Source organism: Cygnus atratus, chromosome 13 (genome assembly GCF_013377495.2).
Source record: "Cygnus atratus isolate AKBS03 ecotype Queensland, Australia chromosome 13, CAtr_DNAZoo_HiC_assembly, whole genome shotgun sequence".
Classification (NCBI taxonomy): domain Eukaryota; kingdom Metazoa; phylum Chordata; class Aves; order Anseriformes; family Anatidae; genus Cygnus; species Cygnus atratus.
The window spans coordinates 21,221,557-21,243,623 of record NC_066374.1 but is presented as its reverse complement, the minus strand read 5'-3'; the positions used below and the strand labels follow the sequence as shown (position 1 = coordinate 21,243,623).

The 22,067-nt window shown below is 41.8% G+C and overlaps 1 protein-coding gene across 2 annotated transcripts in view; it reads right to left on the bottom strand.

Annotated features, from left to right (window-relative positions):
* The window catches only part of LAS1L (LAS1 like ribosome biogenesis factor), a 29,805-nt gene extending 8,341 nt beyond the window's left edge, over window positions 1–21,464 (bottom strand). The window contains exons 1-12 of one of the 2 annotated variants that reach the window (XM_035541332.2): window positions 21,259–21,464; window positions 20,486–20,611; window positions 20,223–20,292; window positions 19,036–19,117; window positions 17,639–17,842; window positions 16,551–16,597; window positions 14,940–15,049; window positions 9,245–9,330; window positions 8,082–8,297; window positions 6,791–6,926; window positions 5,342–5,721; window positions 2,660–2,801 (exon numbers count right to left, since the gene is read on the bottom strand). In XM_035541332.2, the coding sequence (XP_035397225.1) occupies window positions 2,660–2,801; window positions 5,342–5,721; window positions 6,791–6,926; window positions 8,082–8,297; window positions 9,245–9,330; window positions 14,940–15,049; window positions 16,551–16,597; window positions 17,639–17,842; window positions 19,036–19,117; window positions 20,223–20,292; window positions 20,486–20,611; window positions 21,259–21,431 (1,772 nt within the window). In that variant the 5' untranslated portion in view covers window positions 21,432–21,464. Of the gene's footprint in view, window positions 1–2,659; window positions 2,802–5,341; window positions 5,722–6,790; window positions 6,927–8,081; window positions 8,298–9,244; window positions 9,331–14,939; window positions 15,050–16,550; window positions 16,598–17,638; window positions 17,843–19,035; window positions 19,118–20,222; window positions 20,293–20,485; window positions 20,612–20,807; window positions 20,907–21,258 lie in introns of those variants that run through there. The other variant, XM_035541333.2, reaches the window with a different exon arrangement.
* Window positions 21,465–22,067: the final 603 nt, after the last annotated feature.

Below are 22,067 nucleotides of genomic sequence, written 5' to 3'. Positions count from 1 at the left end.
AGCTTTTCCCACTGCAAAACCTTGCAGTGGGAAAACTGTGTAACTGTGATTGTTATTCTCATTTGTTTTGGAAGCTAGTAGACTGGGCCCATCTACTACAGGGAAAGAATCACTGAGTAAGAAGTTAAGCTATCAAGTGCTTAAGAAAATAACTGCTATCCATTTATATTCTGAAGCATTCCTTGGTTTAAAATTAAAATACATGTACAGCCAATCCCCTACAGGGTATGTGATGAAATTTATTTGAAAACTAACAACATTCAAGATCCTTTGATTTCTAAGAGTGAAATAATGACCCTGTGAAAACATCTTCAATGGAACTGTTTAACTAGACATGTGTCACTTAGTAGCAGCGATGATCTAATGAAAGCCTTATAGAATGCTACCATTATTTCCATGGCAACCTGACTTTCTTCAGTGAGGTCAGATCTGCAACTTAAATTACTGGCTGGAGCTCTGAAAAGGTCACTGGGCAATGGCAACATACTGTGGTTGAGGATCTGAGTCCCCATTAACAGAAACAGAGTTTTGAAGCCTGCTGAGGCTGTGTTAATAACCTCCAAACCGCTAAGCAGCAGTATCTCATAATCCTAGCAATGGTTTCTTGTAGAAAGAGCAGGAGCAGGAAAGAAGATAACATAAGCTGGCTTCCTCAAAAGATAAGATGGAAATCACCTTTTGATTGCCACTGATGTCACTTGTATTTCACTTTCAGTTAGTGCAAAAGGCCCCAGGACTGCAGAACAAAAGTACATTCCCAGAAGAGAAAGATAACAGCAGTAATTATAATGAGCAGCTCTCAGATTTGAAGAGAGTAAAAAATGAAGGAGATGAATACAGAGGTCTGTGCTGCCTATATTCCCTCAGGTCAGAAGGATGACTGTTACACCTTCATAAAGTAACTTCCTACCACACTGGTGAGTTGTCACAGTAGCTACTTCAGTCTCACTGTGTCCATCAACAATACAAGCCCAGTGTCAGGCTAACACAACACAAACAAGCAAAAAAGTTTCTTACTTCAATGGAGGAGGGTGAGGAGAAGAGAGTGTTTCATGTTGGGTTAACTACAATGAATAACTGGGACTGCAGTGACATAAACTTTAGTCAGGACAGTGGACTACAGTATTCACTTCAAGCACATGAGGGACAGGTTTGCATTCACTGATGCCAAACTCTAAGCACATTCACTACCCAAAGAACGTACAGCCAATTCTTTCCTCAGGTGTTACAAAAGTAATCTGCTGTCAACCACTTCCTGAGGGTACCTTCACAGAATCATAGAATGGCTTGGGTTGGAAGAGACTGTAAAGATCACGTAATTCCAACCCATCCATGCCATGGGCAGGGATGCCACCCACTAGATCAGGTTGTCCAAGGGATGGGGCATCCACAACCTCTCCGGGCAACCTGTTCCAGTGCCTTCACCACCCTTACTGTGAAGGATTTCCTCCTAACATCTAATCTAAATCTCCCCTCTTTTAGTTTAAAAACCATCCCCACCTTGTCCTGTCATTATCTGATTGAGAGTCGCTCTCCATCTTTTTTATAAGCCCTTTTATAAGCCCTCTTTAAGTATTTAAAAGCTCACCCCGGAGCCTTCTCTTCTTCAGGCTGAACATCCCCAGCTCTCTCAGCCTTTCTTCATAGGAGAGGTGCTCCAGCCCCTTGATCATCTTTGTGGTCCTCCTCTGGACCCGTTCTAACAGATCCACATCCTTCTTGTGCTGGGGGCCCCAGACCTGGACATGGTATTCCAAGTGGGGCCTCACAGCAGAATGGGACAATCTCCTCCCTTGACCTGCTGGTCACACCTCTCTTGATGCAGCCCAGGATGCAGTTGGCCTTCTGGGCTGCAAGTGCGCTCTGCTGGCTCACGTCAAGCTGTTTGTCCACCAGAACCCCCAAGTCCTTCTCAGCAGGGCTACTCTCAATGAGTTCTCCCAGTCTGTACTCCTGTTTGGGATTGCTCCGACCCAGATGCAGCAGCTTGCACTTAAGACTTGTTGAACCTTCTCTCCTCACTGTCAAGCTTTCCCACTACTGCACCTCAAAGTGCTTCATCAGACCACTGTACACTTTAAAATGACTCCCCCTTCCTGTACAAGTTTAGCTAGTCTGGGAAGACTGACACTGGGGAAGGCTACATGACTTCTCCAAGGTCAGGCTGTAAGAATGCTGGGGAGCTAACACTCTTAGCTGCATTTCCTGGCTTCTAGACCTGAATGCTTTAATTGCAAGGCCACAGTTCTTCCCATTAAACCTATTCATCCCAGTGTATCACTAGGCAGACTCTGCACCAGCTCTTAGTAGCTTGTTTTAAAAACTCTGTACTTGCAGGTTAGTAACTCTTGAGGATCAGCATACTGTACCTTACTAACAGTATCAGACAACAGTGAAAGTTGAAACAGTTTGAAGAGTAGACTATTATGTTATTACATCAGCACTACAAAGGTTCTTCCAAACACACACATTACTTGAAAAATGCATGAGAGAAGAGCAGTTAACAGATATTACAAATATTGTAGATATTTTGGTCAAAGTATCACAGAAGTAACAGTTTGAAAACTAGTCCTGAATTTTTCACATCATAGCACAAGGCACAGAGAAATAAATAAATTTCATAGTTCAGGGACAAAGTCTTGCCCATAACATTACTCACTTTGTATTGGGAGACTTCCACTCATCTCTCACTGGCTGATCAAGCAGAGACATCATGGAATAACTATCCAACATGAGACCATCAGGGTCATCTGTCTGACCTGGGAGTTTCCCAAGAGGAAAGTCTTTCCATTGTATTTCATCTGGGTAAAAACACAGTACATAAACAGGAAGTCTGAGCTCACCAGAGAGACTTTCAAAAAGCAAGACTCCCCCCAGATCCAAAAATACTATCTCATGCAATTCAGCAAACATGAGCAATCTCAGGTACTCAGCAAAAATAAGATTGAGCTATAGTTTTAACTAATTTTCTTTCTAACCTTATTAGCTCTTTCAAAGAAAGTCTCTATACCTTGTGAGACAATAGGAACACATCTGGAGTCAGGCATGATCAGGCTATCTACGCAGTACAGCTTATCCAAACCACTGTGAGGCAATGTCCATTGAAAGAAACCTCCCACTATTCTAGAGCAACCCTTAATACTTACCTCTGTCATTAAAGCATACTTTTGTTTGAAACCGACATATTGATTACTATATGCTAATTTAAAATTCACTTTGAAAAGGTTTATAAAAATATTCACTCTGCATACTCCTGTAAAAGGAAAAGGCAATTTTCACACATATGGAGTTACAAAACAGCACCTTTGCATCATTCCTCAGTGAAACTGAACATCAGCTTCTTTAGGACTCACTGAGATTAGCAGCTACACAGCAACAGTATTGACTAAAGAGGACCTGAAGCCACAAAAGCAGAAGGGTAGAAAGCTAGGGAAGCCGAATTAACTAATAAAGCAATTCTGGGCAGGCAGGTAGGCTGTGATGAGATGGCAAAGGAAAACAATATGACAATGTCTTGGAAATTCTGCTGTTTGTTTTTACAGATATCTACTGCTGTTTCCTCTCCATGACTTCACATTTTTTTAATTTGGTTTCCAATGAGGTCCAGAAACTGCACAATGGGAAACCATCCATCACAACTGGTAACATCAGTGACTCCATTCCTTTATACTTTACATCATGATGCCAAACTTTCATAGGCAGTTCCCAACAGGGAAATTCCCTTTTAAATTTCATTCTGATTTCACATCTAACTAAATTAAAGATACAAATTATGTCTCACTGTTTTGACAATAAGATTTCTTGTACCTACTTGCTTTCTTTATACCAGAACGCTTATCTCTGGAATGCTTACTAGCTGCAAAATGAAGACCAGCTGACACAAGACTTCAAAAGATAAGACACTCCAGAGAGCCAGCGATAATTACACATACTATTTGAGACCCCTGGTAATAACATAAAACTTGGACCCTTCTCTCTGACCGAAAACGATTTGTTTTGGTTAACTGACATCTGTCCAGAAACCCAGACTTTGCCTTAAAGTACCAGCAGATTTATTCATTTTTTTCTTTTATGTCTTTCCTGGGCATTTAATAGAACTAAACCTCCTGACATATAATGGTGGTTTCTAAATGTTATAATTTCACAATTTAAAAAGCGCAGAAATAGTATTTGATAACATCCAACTCAACTGTAAGGCAAATTACAATTATATACAATGAACATGCTGAGCCTTCTCTTCGGAGAGCAACCCAGTAAATAGCTGATGTATCCCATGTCATTACAGTGGTTTTAGTTTTCAATTTGTTTAAGGGCGGTAACTACACATCCTTGATGTTATTCAAACAGAAATTAAATTTACCCACAACCAACTACATAAATGCAATCTTCATGAAAATCTTGTGGTTCAAGACACAATGTGTGTTCCTTTGGCAAAAGATCTGCTTGCTCAGAACCAAAGTCATTAATGTAGAGGACAATTTTGCTTCTGTTCTCAAAACATCCATCTCTAACAAGCTGTTCACATCAGCATAACTAAGCTGAACTGTTTAGGCACATCCTACCCTTGTCCTTTTTTTTTTTTTTTTTTTTTTTTTTTTTAAAACTTGGGAAATCTTCCCTGTGAGTGGGGTACAAGAGTTCATTGTCTTCCAGTGGCTGCATTTTTCTTCTTTCTTTAAACACCACTTTGCCTCTAACTCCTCTACACCACCTCCTTTTCCTGTCTTTAAGTCCATCCAGAAACACTCATCCAAAATTTTCTTAGCTGTTGAATCCTCCATTCCAATGAAAGTATAGCTACCGTTTAGAAGCTAAGAGAACACTGGATAAATCGTTATTCACTTTACAAAGTTCTTGCCTTGCTTCCAAATCTTGCTTGCTACCATGTCATGATTGCAATTTACCTGGAGCTTGGAACTTCTGAGAACCTGACTGGTGCTTTCAAATGCAGTCCAACTGTGCTTTCAAATATCTCTAATTCTGACAAACAAAGGTTAAGAAATATCTTTGTTTTCTTTGCCACTCACAGCAGGCATATACACTGTCCCATCAAAATGAAGTTTTAAACACTGAGTTTGGAGAAGCCTGACAAAAAAGTTAATGAAGAAGTAACAATGTGCTCTTGGAAAAAAACACAGTATTTTAAGAGCTTTTAGGGAGAGATGACAATTGCACATAAACAGAAGACTGGAAAAAAAGCAGTTTTCAGGGATTTGGCATTTAAATTATTTTGAAGCACACTTCAGTTCTGGTCAGGCCCAGAGGGCTGACATGCCTTTGCATTTCACTTAGACCATCTTAACCAATTGTAAATATTAAATCTTATAAAAACTCTTTTTACCTGCAGTGATCTGCCATGCAGACCCTTGCAGTGCTGCCTTTTTCTCAGCAATAGCCACCACGTTATCAGAATGAGCAAGTCCTTCCAAATGATTTGTTTCAGTTACCATCTCTTCTTCCTCCTCCTCTACTTCCTCTAAACCATCATCTTTCTCCAGCACATCTTCTTGATTCTCTGCAGCCTGCCCTTCATTTTTAACCTGATTTTCTTGCCTCGCCCTCCACTGTAAGCTCTCTATAGTGTAAATTGGCTGTTCACTGTAGTTTGACAAGAGGCCTGGGCTGGACAATGGACCACCTCCTTCCGTGTAAATGGATGTGAGATAGAGAAGGTTCTTCCGTGAAGAACGTGGCAAACGAGGTCTCATGCTTGTGAGGATCCTAGACAGGAAAAGGGCAATGTAAAAGTTTTAAAAGCAAAAAGAGATTCTAAATGAAGGTTTATCAAGCTGAGCAGCCTTTTAAGTGTGAGCTTCCTCATATATCTCCACTAAAAGGCAAGTTTGATTATTCCTAAATAGTGGCTGCTGGAATACTCCTTCTTTGTGATTAAAATTAAGGACATGGGATACTTCTAACTGAATTTGTGCTTTGCTATTTTTATTTGAAAAAGGTGCCACCTGTGCTAAACCCATACCACCTGCATGAGCAATTACATCTCTGCTACTAAATCACTTTTCCTCTAAGTTGCTTTCTTAATAAATCCACGGATAATTTCTGATTTCATTTCAAAGGCACAATCCTTTAAAGTTCGCCTCCTTCTCCTTGTAGAATCAATAGGGAGATGAGCAGCAACAAGCAGGGTTTTATTCACACCTAGAATCACAGAATGGCTCAGGTTGGAAGGGACCTTAAAGATCACCTAGGTCCAACCCCCCTGCCATGGGCAGGGCTGCCACCCACTAGATCAGGTTGGCCAGGGCCTCATCTAACCTGGTCTTGAACAATTCCAGGGATAGGGCATCCACAAGCTCTGGGCAACCTGTTCCAGTGCCTCACCACCCTTTGAATGAATAATTTCTTCCTAACATCTAATCTAAATACCTCCCCCACCTTGCCCTGTCATTATCTGATTGGGAGTCGCTCTCCATCTTTTTTATAAGCCCTCTTTAAGTATTTAAAAGCTGCAGTGAGGTCACCCCGGAGCCTTCTCTTCTTCAGGCTGAACATCCCCAGCTCTCTCAGCCTTTCTTCATAGGAGAGGTGCTCCAGCCCCTTGATCATCTTTGTGGTCCTCCTCTGGACCCGTTCTAACAGATCCACATCCTTCTTGTGCTGGGGGCCCCAGACCTGGACATGGTATTCCAAGTACACACCTGCCATAATTTCTACTAGATGCAAAGGAAGGGAAAGGAACATAGCCATAACTCAGCATATCACGGGGAAGCTGCCAAAGCTGTTAGAGAACATTGTTCACTGTCCTTTTTCTAGGTCACAGGATCAAACTTACAGCTGAAGAAGGTGTGGGGTTGCCCAGCAGGGAGCTTCCAAGCAATTTTCAGTTAGTCTTATCCACTGCAAAGGAACTTTTTGAAGGAACAGCTCCTTCACATACACCCGTTTGTTACAGCGGCGTCTTTTCTTCCCTTCAAAGAAGATAACAAAAACAAGGTGCTAAAAACTCATAAAAGTAAACACTTTATCCCTTTGCATTTTACTGGAGCTCTTATCCTTATACAAGCTGGCATTCCAAACCAAGTCCAAGACCAGATATACTGACTAAATACGTTGAGCTCATTAAAAGGGACTTGCCAATGCACTAACAGCTAAATTAGCTTCACAAGATATGACAACAGTGAGATGCAGAGTCTCCCAAGCTTGTTCTGTGCATCCCATACAGGAAAGCCACAGGGCTGTGTTTGTACAGTATTGTCTCTAGTAAATGCAGTATACTGTTTCTGGGATCTGAGATCATTCCAGATAGCTCTGCAGTAAGTAGAATTAACAACTGGGGACTGCTAATGCTCAGGGATCTTGGTACGTGACAGACATGCTCAGTGTTGACTGAAAGCATCTAACATGGACCTTCAATTACCACAGATAATGGCAAAATCTAGCCAGACCAGCAGAGAAGGTAGCAAAATTAACCATCTGGAAATCTCCTTCAGGTATATACCACATCACAGTATAAAAGTCCTGTTAACAGAATTCCTATGACACACTTCAAATAATCAAAGCTCTTCTGTGCCACTCTCTGGAGTTAAACATACAGTTTACCAATTTAAACAGTTCTAAGGAGTTAGGCACAGAAAACAAAAGATTAATTTTACTTTTGTGTAAGTTTAGAAGGCGTGACAAATCCAGGGATGGGACTGAAGGACAGAAAGACTACATAAATATATTGTAAAGCTAGGCTTATATTAAGTGAGGAAAGAACTGGGAACAAGGAACTCATAACAATTTGAACATAACATGTTTATTTGTTTTCTGTTACTGTTATTTCCTGAAAGTACTGGACTGATCTTTCATGGGAGAGATTAGTTTTTTGTATCTTGAGGAAGCCACAGCAAGTTGCCAAAGAAATAGTAATTTCAAAATGTTGCTAAGAAATGCATAACATACATAAGCTGCAGGCTAAAAAGTGTAAGAAATGCAACGATGAAAGCTCTAAGTTAACATGACAAAATGTACTAATCATGTTATTGCACCTAAAATCTCAAGTACCCACCACCCCCCCATTCCTGCAATGGTACAGAAGAGACTCCTACTTTTTTTTTTTCACACAGAAATTACACACTCACCACTGTTTACTCTGGCAATGCTAGTCAGCATCTCAGAAATCCAGTTGATCAGGAACTGAGGACGGAGTTCTGAAGAGTCAGAACATTCCTTTAACTTCATAAACATTTTGTCTATTAGGGTCTGTGTAAAACTTCGGGAAAGGAGGCCTGTCAGCAAGGGCTGCCAGAAGCAGTAAAACGTCTGAGGAATTCTGAATTGCCATACCTCCTTATTTGCTGCAATAATTAGGAAAAAGAGAAGCCAAAAATCACTGTTATGTAATTTTTGTGAACCACTGGTGTGCTGCTTGTTCTCAGTAGTTTGTACTGTGATCACTGGTTCTGTTTTTTTCTGTGATCACCCTTGAATGTGGAGTTATTATTTTCTTATGTTAGGAAACTAAGATAAGCAGCAAATCAACAATAAATACAATAGTCCAACGAAAGCAAAAAATACAATGCCTACATCTAATCACATAGTAAACCACAGGAAAACCTCACTCTGCTTTACTAATTCCGTGCCAGTTTTAGTTTATTTCACACATAACGAAGAGCTATTCTGTACTTTTCTCTTGCAAAGAGAAAGCACATTGAGCAAAGCAACATAGAATCAAAAAGCTTCTAAAACTTTACAACTGTAATATGTCCACAGAAATTTGAGGATCGTTCTTGGAAAGTTGTTTAGCTATTTTTCCTAAATGCTCTCAGGTAGACAAACAAGCAGTTACTTTTCATTGTCTCTACCTAACTAATTCTCTTGCAGAAAATCCATGCACAAGTGGTCAGCAGCATGGAATTAAGATGCAACTAGTGACTAAGGCTCAGAAAGCCACCATTTATATTTGTTTGATATCTTCATTGTGGAAAAGAAACTAGAGAGAGTTCATTACCTCAGTAACAATTACGGATATGGGCAGAGATGCACGCTTTGAAAGGCATTTTGGCCAAGTAGCATTCAGTGTGGAAGAGCTATCCTTCCATGGTAAGAGATTTATACAAAAGCAATAACTAAGCATGTCCATAACGGGGTCTAGGGAGCAGTAGAATGTTTAAGGACCCAGACAAATAAAAGAAATTATGCAGAGAATTAGAGATTTCAATATAATGAGGAAAAAAGAACAAAACTGGACATAACATTGGCTATGCACTTTTAATGTAAGCTATGTGGTACCCAAAACACTAACCTTCATACTTGATATTTAACATCTTCAGACAATCGACTGTTGGGATGAGAAAACCATCACCGAGAAGAACTTCAGCCACTGTCTCCCTAGAGCAATCACAGAACCTTATTAATGCCATTTAGTCCCATACATATCAAAACACCACTTACACTAGTTCTGAAACACGTTTGAGCCAACTAAAGCTGTGTGGAGGTGATGTAGTTTGTTGTAAGGCACTAAAACCTTACACCAGTTTTGGGCTGCATACATCCCAATTAGACTTGGAGTGAATATGCAACTACACCAAGTGGAGCAGAACCAGAACCCTGAAGAAAACACTTCTGCTTGAGGTGCAGAGGGAAATATCTGCCATTGGTATTTTAAAAATAGTACAGGAATGTTTGTCATGAACCATTTATCATACTGAAATACCTATGATTTTAAGCATGATTCAAGTTGCCTGCCAGCAGATCAGCCAAGATCCGAGGACCAAAGAGCTAGATTAAATTTAAGTGGAAAACCCAACCCTGCTGGCTTGCTGGCAGGGCACTTCTTAACACCCTATTCACACAGTTGTTCAGCAGATTCACTGCAGTAGGGTCACAATTATTCTCACCTATGGCAACTACAGCTCTTTTTTGAACGTCTCCTGCCGTTACAGCTATTCTTTGAACTACAGTTAGTCTGACAACATTGAATTCTCCAGCTAAAGGACCCATTTGCTACTAGGCTGGCTTAATACAAGAGGGAAACTGAGGACACCCACCCAGGTAAGCTGAACTGATGCTTGAAAGTAAAACACAACAAAATGAACAAAAGCAAAATTCCCACTGCCTCCATATACAGCCATATGCTTAAGTTATTCCATTCATGTTTCCATCTTCTATCCATGAGCTTTTCTATCCAAGCAAAGATACAGTGCTAAAGTAAACACTTCTCAGAATAAACAGCCATTTTCAGGCACTGAACTAATTCCACAGAAACAACTGCTGAAGCCATTAGCATCACTGGATTTGGAATGGTAGTACCCGTATCAAACATGGCATATTTTGGTATAGAATGGGTGAGAAGATTTGTCTCCTCCAAAAGGGATGATTTCCAAATCTAAACATGCAGGTATGACTTAGATCCGATGTATGTTTTTATAGGTACAAACAGAAGCTGAAGAGCTGTGAGTGCAGAAGAAAACACACGCACACCACGCCACTTTGTCACTAGTAGATAATGTGCTGGGAGATCAGAAGGCAGGCAGCAGAATGTAATTGGTTTCTGAGAACAAAATCAAGAATTAATCCTTCTCTTTTCTAGAAACTGTTCCAGGATAATTATCATTATTCCTACATGCAATGACGGCTCATCACCAACTATTTAAGGCTATATCCATGCAGACAGTAGCTTCAGTAGAGAGCCATCTAAGTAGAAGAACATGACTAAGAAAGGTCCACTGGGTAAGTTCTCTGAAGCAGACAGCAGAGGATTCTTTGCAGTTAGCTCATAGTGCTTTAGTGTTAAAGGAATCTTCTGCCCTCTGAACAGTACAAATTACAGGATATGTTGATAGTGGAAACAAAAGGTTTTATCCACAAATGCATAGGTATTCTAAATTAGAAAACTACTTTCGTAGGTCGCTTGACATATTCAAGAGAACTCATAAGCTCTGTTATCCCCGAGTCCATAATCCAAGTCTCCAAACGTAATGAAGTCACAAAATTGTCAATACATTCCACATCAGCTTTCCTCCCTCCCCAGCTAGTCTATTTCCCAGGAGTGAAAGATCAAAAGAAAAAAAAAAATCTCTCTTAAATGAAAGCAAAAAGCTCTCAGGGTCTTTAATTTAAACATCTTCAGAAATACAAGAGACTGCTGGAACAACTCCATCTTCAGCTGAGAAGGAAATCACCATCAGTCAGTTCTCCAGAAAACTCTTCAGAAATCTTCACAGAGGCCACTGAGGAACCACAAACCCAGCTGCATTCATGACACGACAGATTCTGTGTGACAGAATGAATAAGACAGCTGCAGCATTTCAGTGCAGAGTTGAAGCAAAGCAGATGCAATTACCACAACAGTATTCATAAATAACTTCTAAAAACCACTGTGCTCATTTATATAAAAATATACACAGAAACACATGCTGAGAGCTTATGGAGTTTCTTTTTTATTTAGTAAAAAGTGACTTGATTATAAGCACTTGCCTACTCGTTGCTTTGGTAGCGTAACACTATTCATCTTCTCAAACAAAAATGTCATGTGGCAAAAAATGAAGAACGGACCGGTAGCAAAGGGCTCTACAGAAGCAGAGCTTTTATTCAGCTTCAGAAGGACTAAGTGAATCTGTGACCATTCCCATACGAACATTTAATGGAGAATTTCCTCTAGAGTAAGATGAATCTGCACTTAAGAGAAACCCCATGACATAATATTGTATTCATGTTGCAATATGAAGGTCGATGGAAACCAGTGTGATAGGGTCTCATTTTTGATACAGTTAACATGCTATGATTAACAAGCAGAAGGCACATGTATGAATCCTTTCTGGGAACTACTTTTAATCATTCCAGGCTCTTAAAGAAAATGTGTAGGTGGTTAAAACAATGGATATAGGCACAGCCTTCCATTAACTATAACAGCTTGTGTTCTTTAAAAGTTGCAGCTGGATGCTAGAATAAAATAGCATGAGATGAAGTAGGTGCTCAGGGATGAAGTAGGGGAGTGAGTGACAAATCCTAGAGTTTGCTCTACCATTCTGAGGCTTCCAATCAGCCTCTGTCTTGCCCTCCATAAGAGGAATGTACTTGTGATTTGTTCGATTGTATGTCATGTTCAACAAGCTCAACTTGTTCTTACCGGGATTTAGCACTTGTTGGTAATGACATCTTCTTTATGTAAGCTAGTGTAGCATATAAATGCTTTGTTCAGATGCAATGTGGCCATCGCAACAGCAACACTGAAGGATCTTAACTGCTCAGCCAGAGTAACAGCTTTCCAGAAGAACAGATCTATGTGCATGCACTTTTGGAGCATATAAACAGAAGCTGCTCATCAGCACATGACAATGCACATATTCCATCCAAGCTAGAGGTGCAGTTGGGTTTGGGATGATTACTTTTCAAGTCTTCTCTACATCTGCCAGACCAGAGTATTTTGTACAGCCATGCAAAAAAGGGCTGCTATATATATATTCTGGTTACATCACCCTGAATAGAACAGAAGTCCACCAAAGTAGATTCAAACAGCTTAAAGCAGCACTTGAATTCAAGCCTGTTAAATTGTTTCAGAGGTGCCACGCTAATGGCAGGAAAACAAACTCTTGCAAAACAGGCTAACATGGGATCCTCCTGCCATACTGCTCTCAGAGTATTTGCTATTTGCTTGAGAGCACCCTTCAGAAGTGAGGGGAAAGTACAACCAACCTTATCAGCAGATAGGCTACTTACCACAAGCTATGGTTAACTGTTGATGCTGTACACAAGCACCACCTCCAGTCAGACTGCTACCAGTATCTTAAGAGTTAGAAAACGCTCTAGAGATACTCAGTCTACTGCAAAGAAGAAAATTAGCTATTGATATTAGCTTGTTGTCATTGGTGGTGTTTTTTATTAAAGTTAGTATTTCCAAAGAGAAATACTCCGCGTCTTTCCAAAGGGAAATTCCTCTTTTTACTACACATTTGGGGTAAATGGTATCTCCATATTAGGATCTCATGTCATAATACTCACATATGCCATTATCCTTTCACTGAACAAACTCAAAAGCAGCTTCCCCACATCCTCGCCCTCCCAATAATGCCCAGCCACTAGTGAAGTTTTAATCAATAGCCCTGCCTCAGAATCCCATCCCATTCACTAGCTGTCCATTCTAACAATTTAAGAACAGATGAGATGGTGAATTCAGCCTAAAGAGTTCTGAGAATCACCTGTGAAATTCACAGCAAGATGTAGCGTGAGGTACTTGACACAGAAACTTGAAATTACTTAAAGGGAAAAATGTTAGCACGGTTTGGCTGTGCAGGTTGTAAAGAACAAGTATTGGAGAGCCCTGGAAACTGGCTGGGTATTCCAAGTGCTTGTAGCTTCACATATCACATCAGTTCCAAGGGTTTCAAAAACGAAGCTACAACAACTCCTCTCTTCATCTCCTAGCATGTGGTATTTCACAGCTAAATTAGGACTACTTGGAAGCACAGGTGCCTCAAAGGCCACAAATGGAGTCAAAAGCATCTAGATTCTGAGTATTCTGGGGGAAGATTTAATTTGATAGTTGAAGCACATTCTTGATTCTTTTGGAAATCCACACAATCAGGGCTGAATACAGCTTGCGCAGCTGCATGGGACAAATAGCAAGAGCTGGTGCAACAAGTGGTTCATACAGAGTTAATGACCAGAACTGCTAGGATGTGATTCAACGCACTTTCACAGGATACCAAAAGCATGTTTTTGAGAATCAGTGCACAGCAAGTGAATCAAAAGCATGGCATTTACCAAATGAACTACTTGTCTTGATCACATACTTATAAGACAGTACTGTCATGACAATTAAGTCTTGCAGTCATAAACTAATAGGAGAGCATGCCAGCAAGGCAACAGTGGAAAAACCCCAACTACATAACAACCTTAAGATCTTTACTACTTCAGTTTCATTATATGAAACGGGTCTTTCTAAGATCTTTTAACTGTTACCAAGACATTACACCCCTTGCTTGAACATACCCTACCAAACCCATTTCACGTAAGATTGAAGTCTCTTGTTCTCACTCAGACCTTTCACAATTCTTGTTTTGTATTGTGGCAATCTGTTTCCTCTCTATCATGTAACTGATGCCAGGCTCAAATATCTTTTTACATATAAAGCAGCTCCACTGGGCCAGACTTTAGTCCATCAGTGTCCTGAGAGTGGCCAACAGAGAGGATGCTTAGAGAAAGGGTATCAGAATCAGAAATAGGTGCAATTGCTTGCTTCCACCAATACCTTCCAACCTTCTAGCAACAGTTTAAGTGTTATAGAACTCCCATGTTTAATAAGTTATGCTTCTTGATATAGAAACTTCATGCCTTCTTGCTCATTTGTCCACGCTCAGCCACTGATGGGCAAGGTGCAAGTCTCTTTCTCAGTGTTTTGTTTTGGCACAAGATCTGATAACCTCTTAAGCTAATCGGCAGCTTGCATGACATATATATATATCTATATTTAAAACATCACAAGATATGGCTCAAGTTTATAATTTGATTGTCTCTCCCCTCTAGAGTTACACTGATTACATTTATTGAAGTGGGACAGGGTCTTCATGCAAATTTATACAGCAATAATAAAGTGTCAGCACGCTGGGTCCAATAGGCCCTGTAGCAGTAGAAGGATATAAAATACAGAAGAGGCCGACTATCGCCCTACAATTTTGAAAAATTCTAAAGATTACTGTGAAATCAAAGTCTATCCAAGGTTCTTGGGAGAGCTTTTGAAGACACTGAAGATGTTGACATGCCTGAGGGTCAGCACAGTAAAAACAGAGACAGCACCCAACACTTAGGAGACCATCTAGCATGAGAAACATTATTCATTAACATAGATTAACAACTCAGTGCTCAAAGATGTTGAGGAAATCAACCAATTGCCTTTTCCAGGATCAGCTAAACAACACACAGTGAAAAGGTAGTGCAACAGGTGTACAGGCTCAGCTCTGCACTGTACCTTTCACCTCAGTTCCTTATCAGAGATGTACCTGTTCTCTTGCATCAAGTCTTTGATCTGAGCCAAAATCCAGTCCACCTCTGAAGAAGAATTAGTCCACAATTCTCGAGACTTCGAAACAGACTGGACTGTCTGCATAACCTGAGTGAAGGAAAAATCCAAGTGTTAACAGAAAATATACTCCAATGGTCAACAGAAAGGCACTGCTATGAAAACCAGATGCCCATGTGATATGTACTTCATAAAGAGCACTTGAAAAAGACTCACAAAGTTCCCTTTCCTAGGGGTATATTAAAAATTAATATAAGTCATGTCATACTCAGAAAAAAAAACTGCATTAAAAAGGTGGCACCAAGGAGTCTCTAAAAATAAGCAACATATTACATCCTTGAATATAATGCAGTAGCAGTATAAAAGGAAGGCTATCTGGCTGAATCTAATAAATGAATATGGATTAGAGAATAAAGCAGGGGCCTAGAAATCAAGATTACTTGGTTCAAACTGAGTTTGTCTTAGGGTATTGTGCTTTCATTAACAGCTGTTAATGGGATAGAGAGATTGGCATATATAAACCCCTAGACTGCAGACAGAATTACTTCATTAAGCCTTAGTCATTAAATGCTCCTATGATTGCCAGGGGATGAAAACAAACTTAATTTTGATTACAATTGTGTTTTTCCTATAAATGTCTTAACTTACCCAGAACTGCGGAAAGAATGAAGAAAGAAAAGCTAGTATGGGAAGAATGCAGGAACTTTTATCATTTGCAGTTTTAAGAATAACGCAAAGCCCAGGTTTTCTCCTTCTACACAATCTTTCTTCCTACTCCCCTACTTCGCATTACCCTCAAAACAAAGTAATCCTGGGAAAATGACCAAAAAATACGAAACCAAAATAAAAAACACCCTTGAATTTATGGAAATAGTAATTAGTTTTTCTGCTCAGGAACAGTAATGAAATTCTCACTTTTTCCTCTAAGATGACAGGAGAGGCCCAATACATGCCTAGTCATTTTTATAATTATACTTTATTAAATTTCTTTGAAATAAGAAAGCATGAATGAAAAGACAAGCCCTCCAAACCAAAGAGCTATACAGGTTGAAAAGAATTCCCTCATAGCTCCCCATATTTTTTCAGAAGGCAAGGAAAAGAATTGTACATCTAACAGCTGTTTGGCTGTGAACAGTTGCTTTAAAGCACACTCAAACTGCAAGCAAATATAACTCTCTCCATTCTGACTTGACAGTGTGACGATGGAATATTTTGAAAAGCTTTAAAGACAAAACAGCTGGTGGTGGTGGTGGTGGTGGGGTAGCTGAATAATGCAACCACTAGGATCCCATCAGAATCCTACACTCAAGTATTCAAAAAGTAGGTGAGAAATGAATTGAAAGCTAAAGTTATTTCTCCAGTGACTTCAGGCCTTACATTTATCCTTTAGAGGAATTAACACTTTTTTTTTTTGCTGATGTTTGTATTCTGTCAACAACCTACCTACCAACACTGTAAATTCTTCTAAACCCAATTTTAAGTGATGAACATTGGACATAATTTGGATATAATTCAGAAGTTGGACTCAATGATCTTAATGGGGTCCCTTTCAACTCAGGATATTCTATGATTCTATGAAATAGCACCTTACCCGAAATTGCTCATCTTTGTAGGATATCAGCACATCTCTGACTTTTTCTAGAAATAAGCATAAATATATAGTTTAAACAGGGAATGGATCAACTATACAATGTTTTCTTGTATATAGGCAAGCTGCTTAGTTCTGCAGTTCTACAGCTGTGAGCTGCAGCTCTGTCTTAGGCAATACTCTGAAGACTCCTGCAACTTCCAGACTTTTCTCGCAATGTAAATCTTATCAAGTGGTGTTGAACTAGGGGTTCAGTATTTTATCACTAGCAGTGGACAAAGACAAGTTGGATAAATGCAGACAGCTCAAAAAAAAACCATAAATTGGCCACTATAAGGTGTCCATTGAGATTTTTCTTCTCCAGGCTGAAGAACCCCAACTTTCTCAGCCTGAGAGAAGCTACTCTAAAATCTCACTTGAAACAGACTAGAAGGCTTCCTCCAGTAAGTCAATCAAATCTATTGAGTAAAGCTCCTAATTATAGGGTTCAGAGACTTCTGGTGATGAAAAAGCAACCACTGGAACAGTTTACCAAACTTCTGCCATTGTTTTTGCACTTTATGTCTTACCAGCTTATTTTCTGGTTGAGTCACCTGTGTTTTTTGTGTGTGTTGTTTTTTTTAAACATACTACTGGCAGCTAGTGATTTCCTGTCTACATGCTAAGTACATAGAAACTAGCTGAACTGCCTTTATTCTGCTCCTGCTCAAGTTATGAACTGACAATGTTTTGAGGGCTGTAAAAGGAACATAGTCTACTTTTTCAGTAGCCATCTCAATCCCAAAATTATGGCCGTCACGACACTAGAATTAACTTTCACAATGCTTGGTCTTAAACCATCCCTGTGTCACTGCTGTTACTGATTACGATACTGCATATTCAATACAAGTAAAAGATTTTATGCGACTAATTCAGTGAACTTAGGTCAGAAAAGTCAGTTACCACAGAATCCATCAAGATCCAAAAAGCAATCCCAAAACATGAGCTGAAGGTATACCTTTATCCGTTGTCAGGGATCAAAGATGACACTGTTTTGCTAGGATGGGACAGATCTAATTCTTTTTATCTGCTATTGTTCCAGGGACACCTACCATGGAATTCCTTGTGCTTCTGACAGGCCTCATGCTGTGGGGTTTGAACCTCCCATGTGTCATTGTCCAATTCTGTGTTTGCTTCCATCGCTTCCTGTTCCTCTTCCTCCTCCTCCTCCTCCTCCTCACTTTCTTCACACAAATTATTGCCCAACTGACGGCTCCAATATGTCTTTCGTAGCCAGTCCAGCACAACATCACAACCTAATGGAGAACATAAAACACTCTCTTCTCAGTGAGGTTTACTTTCCTATTTAACAAAAAACGCAGGTGGCATATTGCTAACTTGCACTGTGAAAAGAAACACCATTAACAAACCCTGAAATCACATACAATTCTATTAATGAAAATGTGAGTGAGTTTAGAAAAACAAAACAAAACAAAAACCCACACAACACAGTATTGCAGCCCTGGTAACACCCACCCACTGCCTTTTTGGCAACAAAACAGATTGGACACTCCTTACTCAAGCTACACCACATTTAAGCGGAAACTAAGTCCCAGCAGTGGCATTCTGATGAGAAAACAAGTCAATTCTTTTATAGCCCCATTATCAACACAATGTCTAAAGCAAAAATATTATTTTTTTTGGTGCAGACTACAGTAGGCATACCTTAGATAGAATGGAAAGAGAAACCCTTTTATCCCATCAATATTTTGCTACCAAGTTCAATTTAGGACCCTGCCGAAGGTTATGTCTCTGGCTCCTCAGTGTTTAACCCCAAATTCCCAGGAATTCTTTCATAGACTATGAGCTGGTCATTTATTCAGGGTTGCGTTACCTACTGCATCTCCCCCTAAACTGATTTTTTTAACAGTCTTGGGTACATCTAAACCATCAGGAAAAGCATTCACCTCCTTCCCTGACGTGAACTTCATGTGCTGTAAAGAAACAATAGGGCTGAACTACTGTTTCCAGTATTTTTTTTCAGGGGAAGGAGAAAGTCTCCGAACACCTGCCCCATCAAATGGAAGGTCATTCCTTCCCACAAAGTTAGAGAACCTCCAGTCCTTTTTGAAAGCCTAACGTTGGCTACATCCAGTTGCACTTTCCCCTTCCCAAAAACTGGGATTCTGCCCCACCTCTCCCAACAACAGAAGGCAGGGCAGAGTGAAGAGCAACATCCCCTCCACAGCCTTGGTTTCCCCTCCTCTTCTGCATGCTCCTCAATGGGCACGCTTCAGCTACCCCCACAAGGCTGCGGCACACCGTCACAGGCGTTTCACACCACAACTCTCCCCATGAGGATGAGCCCGCAGCCCGCTCAGCAGGGCCCCAGCAGGGAGGGCTGCTCCCCTCAGGGCTCTGTACCTGTTGTGATGCGGCCTGAGGGGACACCGCTGCCCGAGTGCACTGCAGGCAAGGCCCTCCCACACCATCTGACAGTGGCACTCACCCTTGCGGCACAGAGCCAGGTGGGGCAGCTTCCCGTGGGTCAGCTCATGGCGGAGATCCACGACCCAGATGGGGATATCCACCTGCAAAAGCAGCAACAGGCATCACCACACAACTCCCACGGCATCGGGTCCAACCGTATGCAGCTCTGCAAGGCTGCAGACAACCTCTTCCCGAGTGGGAACCACTTCTCTAGCTTCCCCTTTCAAGGGTGGGCTGAGACCCCTCCTCTCTGACCCCGGTCCTCCTGGGGCCTAGCATCCATACAAACGCTGGATTTCGCAGTTTAAGTTTTTCAACTTTTCTTGCAACAACAGCTGTCTTTTCAGTCAGAGGCACTATGTATAACTTAATGATGTATCAACCAGTTAAACTGTATTTAAACTAATGAAACATTCTGGATGACAGTTTGTAATGAAGATATGATCATATCATACAAAATACTCAAATCATATATACTGTAAGTTGTATTTGCATTTTTCCCATGGATAACTGACTTTAATTATTAAAGGTCTCTATTTGCAAGTTTGATCAGTGTTAAAAAGTGAGTAGCAGCACTTTTCTTAAAAAAGAAACAAACAAAAGACAATTCTCCATTCCCATATAGAGTCATTGGACAAGGCTGCATATCTAGGAGTCTCAAATACTATCTGCTCATCCCTATCAAAATTTGCTGTTCAAACCCAGAAACGATGCTCAGTGCAGCTGGCAATAAAAGGACTCAAGTTACTACTACACCTTGAATCTTCCATCCTCCAAACAGAAACTCACCTTAAACAACTGAGAATGACAAGATGAAAATGCCTGCAAATATAACTAAGTGCTTTTAATGCATTATCTTGGTTCTCAAAGAATTGAATTTATAAACTATAGATTTAGCTCTTTTTCCATCTCTCAGTAATAAAAACAGGTGGCATGTATGTCAAGTGGGACTATTTGCATCTAAAGATTCAATCACACAGGATTCAAAATGTTTTAGTGAACATCATCAGCCTTTGTTACTCCTAATGTGACTTTAAAGAACATCAAGCACCTTCAAAGCTTTGCAGTTGGAGTGTACAGGCATCCGTATCCATTATTTGCTTATGAAAGAATGACCCTGACAACTCCTCCTAATGTTATTCATAGCCAACGTACATGCTCTCTGTATATACATAAGTTATTGGTTAACTTTTATTAAATATTTACCTCTATGGCTAATTGTCTCAGTGGAATGCTGACCATTTTCTGTTTCCTTTCTGTGATCAAGTTGACAAATCTGCATGCAGGTTACAGAAAAGATAAATAAGTTTATCAAAAGCTGCAAAGAAACTTGGAACCCCAGAGACAAATCCCCCACAAACCATATAACACTGGGGTCCCAGAGACCTAAAGTGAAATGAGACAGCTGAATAATGCTCTCTATCCAGATCTCTCTTTTCCTTGCAGGACAGAGGCCTTCAGAGTCCTACCTTACAAGGGCCAGACCATAGGACAGGATGAGCTCGTGTGACCTCAGTCTGCCAGATGAATCCAGAACCTTGCAACGAATCAGTTCGGCAGTACAATCCACTGCAAGAGGCATTTTGGGGCCATACCTAGAAATTAAAGAAATGATGAGCAGCCTCACAAGAATACACTCCCCCTACAAAAAGGGTAGCCTTCACAATACTTTTTGTGCTTTGTGGTACTAAGCAGCCTGAGAACAGGTATGCAGACAGTAAGGCTTCTTCCAGAAGACTTTTATTTGGAACAGTGATTAAACAGCTGCTCCTAGGCAGGTTAAATGAGTACCTACTGACATGCCAAACGTCAGCACTCATGTCACTCATACAGCACGAGTCGCTATAACTGGACCGGATTCCTTTACGGTGCAGCAGAGGCAACACAGAGTAAAGCGACGTGGGGGCCCCGGACGCGCTCAGAGCGCCGCGCTGTCCTGAGCAGAACGAGTCCGGGAAGCTGCGGGCACGCAGGGCTCCTGCCTCCCCCCGCGCCCCCTATCACCGGCGCCATCCGTGTGTCCGAAGGCGACTGCCCAGAGAAGGGGCCCCCCAGGGCGAGGCGTCCGCGGCTGCGCACGCCACCGCGGCCGGCCCTGCGGCCCCGACAGGCCGTGCCGGAGCAGCCCGGGGCGCGCAGCCGGCACGGCCGCTTCAGGGACCGCAGGGGGCGGCCCGGGAGGCAGCGACAGCTCCGCAGGGCCGCTCCCCGCTCCCACTCCCCGCCGGCGCGCGGCCCGTACCGGCTCTTCCAGGCCGAGACCCGATCCAGCGCCTCCTGCTGCAGCCGGCCGTCCCCGCAGTACAGCCCCACCATCACCTGGTCCCACTCCGCCCTGCCCCTCCACGCCACCACCGTCCGCAGCGGCTTCAGCCGCCTGCGAGTCCCGCACAGCCACTGCCGCCTGCCCGCCATGCCGCCGCCCGCCCCGCGCCCCCCGCCCGGCTTCCGCCGGCCCGGCCCGGGGCGGGGCGCGCCGCTTCCGGCTGCCCAGGGGCGGCGGGCGGGTGCTGGGTCGTGGGGCTTGTGGTGTTTTTTTTGTTTGTTTGTTTGTTTGTTTGTTTGTTTTAATCGCCTGTTCTCTCGCCGAACTATTCTCTCTAGTCACCAGTGACGCCGATCTATTCTCCTTAGTCACCAGTGACAGGACCCGCGGGAATGGTGTCAAGCTGAGGCAGGGGAGGTTTAGGCTACACGTCAGGAAGAGGTTCTTCACCGAGAGGGTGGTCGCCCACTGGAACAGGCTCCCCAGGGAAGCAGTCACTGCACCAAGCCTGTCGCAGTTTAAGAAGCGTTTGGACTGTGCACTTAGTCACATGGTCTGAAATTTTGGGCCGACCTGTGTGGTGCCAGGAGTTGGGCTCGATGATCCTTGTGGGTCCCTTCCGACTCGGGTTATTCTGTGATTCTGTGATTCTATGATTCTCGTCGGGCAGTTTGTGCGAGCCCAGGAATATGCTTATGTTAGAGGCCAGGGGAAGACAGAACCGCAAGGTGGGATGGGAAAAACGTGCTGGAGCTGGAAGCCCATGGGAGCTGCTCTCAGTGACG